Source organism: Xenopus tropicalis, chromosome 7 (genome assembly GCF_000004195.4).
Source record: "Xenopus tropicalis strain Nigerian chromosome 7, UCB_Xtro_10.0, whole genome shotgun sequence".
NCBI lineage: Eukaryota > Metazoa > Chordata > Amphibia > Anura > Pipidae > Xenopus > Xenopus tropicalis.
This window is the reverse complement of record NC_030683.2, coordinates 37,263,289-37,267,242: the sequence shown is the minus strand read 5'-3', so window position 1 is coordinate 37,267,242 and position 3,954 is coordinate 37,263,289. Positions and strand designations below refer to the sequence as shown.

Here is a 3,954-nt window from a genome sequence, read left to right as displayed (position 1 = left end):
CTGGTGAGTTTGGGTATACTGGGCATATAACTACTGGTGAGTTTGGGTATGAAGACATATAACTACTGGTGAGTTTGGGTATGAAGGCATATAACTACTGGTGAGTTTGGGTATGAAGGCATATAACTACTGGTGAGTTTGGGTATGAAGGCATATAACTACTGGTGAGTTTGGGTATGAAGGCATATAACTACTGGTGAGTTTGGGTATGAAGGCATATAACTACTGGTGAGTTTGGGTATACTGGGCATATAACTACTGGTGAGTTTGGGTATACTGGGCATATAACTACTGGTGAGTTTGGGTATGAAGGCATATAACTACTGGTGAGTTTGGGTATGAAGGCATATAACTACTGGTGAGTTTGGGTATGAAGGCATATAACTACTGGTGAGTTTGGGTATGGAGGCATATAACTACTGGTGAGTTTGGGTATGAAGGCATATAACTACTGGTGAGTTTGGGTATACTGGGCATTTTTTTCTTTCGGATGGACCAGAGCTTTAGTTATTCAATTACTAGGATTTGGGAATTGTATTTATTATCAGGGGACTACAACAAAACAAAGGAACTGCAGAGCTGGAAATTATCCAAATTTACCCTAGTAGGAGAAACCTAAAGAAAGATGCAATTGGATTAACTGGTCTACATTTTCCTTGGCTTTATTTGGTCTTTTGGGGCTTAGTATAGCCTTTTACATTTTAAAGTATCACCTGGTTTTACACCAAATATTACTCAATAAATGTATTTACATATACTTAGCTGATATTCATATATAAATAGAATAAAACAAAACTACTTTAGATACAAATCCTACTATTCTCTCTCTCTTTTTAGTTATTATTTCTTATCATTATTTATATTCATTGTTTAGTTTCTACCTTCACATTTATATTGTTATTGTTTTAGCACACACTATAACCAAACCAGACAGATCTGATCATGTCTCTTTTCTCTGGATAAGTAAAAACGGAATTATTGATGAATGTCTGCTGAAAAGCTAGTTTGGTGAAATATGAATGTCAAACGCCTCAGAGGGCAGCTTTTATGTTGCTTGTGTTGCTCCAGGCCATTACAGAAATAATAAAAATATTTTTCAATGGTCAAAATATTTTGAAGCATTTTTAAGCAGCGACCGACAGAGCGAAAGAAAGAATAAACTTGTGCTTAACACAAGGTGGTAGCAGAGAGCAAGATAAGATTGAAGCAAGTGCAAAGTAGGGCATGATTGACTTGTTCTTATTATATTAGCAAAACAAAGGCAATAAAAATATGATAAAGCATATAAACAATAATTCAATGTAAAATATTTCATGTTAGATAAAGAAATACATTTTATATTTTTTTTCTGTGTTTATAAAGGTAACTGTTATGCAGTGCTTCCAATGTAACTATTGAACATTTTAATGCAATTAACTAAACCATGCAGATGGGGGCTCCTGACTGATGGTTTCAGCTCTGATACATAAACAAGTGTGTGTACAACTATTTCATTATGCAACACATGGTAGATTCACTTGATGTTTTTTTCTGAAAAGCTGTTGAGGCCCCCAGAAGTCCAGGGAGGGGACAAAGTTGTTGTGGCCCCTCCTGTGTCATTGATAAGACATTGTTAATTCACCCTCCTATAGCATTGCCCACATGCAGAATACTCCACTCCAGTGCTGCACCCCTGTCTGTTAGACTTGCCTGGTAAGTTACTGCCATTTGCTCTTAGAAGTATCTATAAATAATATGAATGATGGTTTAAATAATTTCTTGAATGGGTTCTTCTGGGTCCTACGTTTTCATTTAGTGCTTCATATAGGTGAAATTAAATTTACTAATGTGGTTTTAGCAGGGTACTTGAGAATTTTTCAGTATAAAGTACAAGCTCCTTTACATAGAGTAAGGGTTCTACAAGTTTAATATGATTATCATACCGCAGCGGATTTAAAATACTCTTTAGCCAACACGTTTGACAATTCTGCATTTTTATCTCAAATTGCTAAATGTTTTCAGTTTTGAGTTAGTTGATTGGGGCTGGGGATGCTTATAGGTAAACCAAACAGCACAGTAAGTTTTTATACAATTTAAATTTTGTTTTTACTCTTATTTCTAATTGTTATGAGCAGACATCTCTTTTCCAGAGCCAATACAGTAATGATTGAAATAATAAAAACAGAACTGAAAGAGAATTTCAAAATTTCTTCTGCCTGTTGAATACACTGGGATTAATTTAGGATATTATGGAAAGAACAGTTCAAAAAGGCATTGATTTATCATTATTTTGAGCACTAGGTTTGAGATCAGCACGTGTAGTTGAAGTAGGTTTTGTTCTTCTGATTTAATTTTTGTTTTTTTCTGCTATTGACTTTCAGGAATTTTGGAATGCTTGGTACTCTGCATTAACGCTTGTAAAGATTATTGATGCTTGGATGCTCTTGAATTACAAGCCATCGGTGATATCAACTAATGAGATGAGGCTTTCCCATGTTATTTCATTTCTTTCTTTTGTCATCTGCTTGATTCCTGCTCCGGGGGTGCTTGGCAAAAATGAAAAAGCACCAAGCAAACGAGGGGAGAAACAAGCTTTTGCTCCAAGTGGACAATTTTCAACCAAACATCAGCATGAATGCACATGGGAGATTACTGGGGATCAGATAGTTAATTTCACTGTGCTCTGTAATCAGCAAGGTGTTAACAGCTACAATTGCACATATACCGGTGAGCCACTAAAGTGCCCCTCGTACAAAACGAAAGCCAAGCAGTACTGGAAGCAAATTTTAGGGAAATTTAAGAAAGTGAAAAATGCATGTGAGGAGAAGATCTTAAGGTCACGTATCTGTAAAAAATCAGCGGCTGTGGAATCCCAGCTCACAAAAGTAGATGTAGGGGCTGACGAGCAAGGAAAAAATATCAAAACCAAAGGCAAAACTCACATTAAAGAGTCTGCAAAGGGGGCAGAGCAGAGACCAAAAAGCCCAGAAGTAAGTGAAGACGATGGGGGAGACCAGAAAAGCAGCTCCAAAAAGAGGAAACCTGCCTCTAAGTCCAACCACAAGCCCAGCCCACCCACTCCTTCAACTCTACCCTCCTTGGCCACCGCAGCCAGAGAAGTTAATGATGATATTATAGAACTGAATGAAGATCTGGCAGAAACCTACTGTGCAGAAAAGTGGCATTCGTTGTGCTCTTTCTTTGTCAATTTCTGGAATGGTTAAGGGCATAAGAATTGTGGGTGGGACAGAAAAGGACCAGACCTAAATCTTTTTATTTTAGCTAAAATTTGCTAACTCAGGAATTCATTGTTATTCGTAATATCACTGACAAATCCTTTAATACTAAAGCAAGCGTAGGCATGTCTGCATTTATGCGTTGTTTTCAATCATGTATTTTTTTAGACTAGTAAACTTGTGTAAGCCTAGTCAGAACTCAATCACTAATGATGATGGGAGTTGCAGTTCAGTGACAACTGTAAGATCTAGGTCTCTACCCTGCTGGTGCAGACTGCTGTCATATGGTGCTATGCTATTACAGAGGGCAATTGTGATGAATTTAATCATTCCATATTATATTCTGTCTTATAACTAGAAATGGTTTTTGTGATATTTAATTCAGTGAAGCATATTTTTATGATCAATATTTACTGTCACATTTGAATATCCTAATAAAATGATTTGAAAGTATAATATAGTTATTTATTACAGCAGGGTAATACATTCTAACACAGAGTGCTATTGCAGTGACATTGTGCTGTATGAGTGTGAGGAGTTCAACACATCAAGGTCCAACTTACTGTTCCAAGGGGTCCACAAAATCAACATCATTTTCTTCCCTCTGAATCCTTACTGCCATACTGGCATCAACATAAAGGGAAGCCATATCAAGGAGCAAAGCAGTCCCATTTACAATGTTATTTTAATTTACAAGCCGTTTATCCAATCAAACAGAAATGTTTCTGAACATTAGAGT

General features: G+C 36.5%; 1 protein-coding gene across 1 annotated transcript; it reads left to right on the top strand.

Annotated features, from left to right (window-relative positions):
* Positions 1–1,666: 1,666 nt before the first annotated feature.
* On the top strand, positions 1,667–3,668 carry fgfbp3 (fibroblast growth factor binding protein 3). Its single transcript, NM_001078724.1, is given in 2 exon segments — positions 1,667–1,692; positions 2,361–3,668. A coding segment is annotated over 1 exon segment (786 nt). The 5' UTR covers positions 1,667–1,692; positions 2,361–2,417; the 3' UTR covers positions 3,204–3,668.
* Positions 3,669–3,954: the final 286 nt, after the last annotated feature.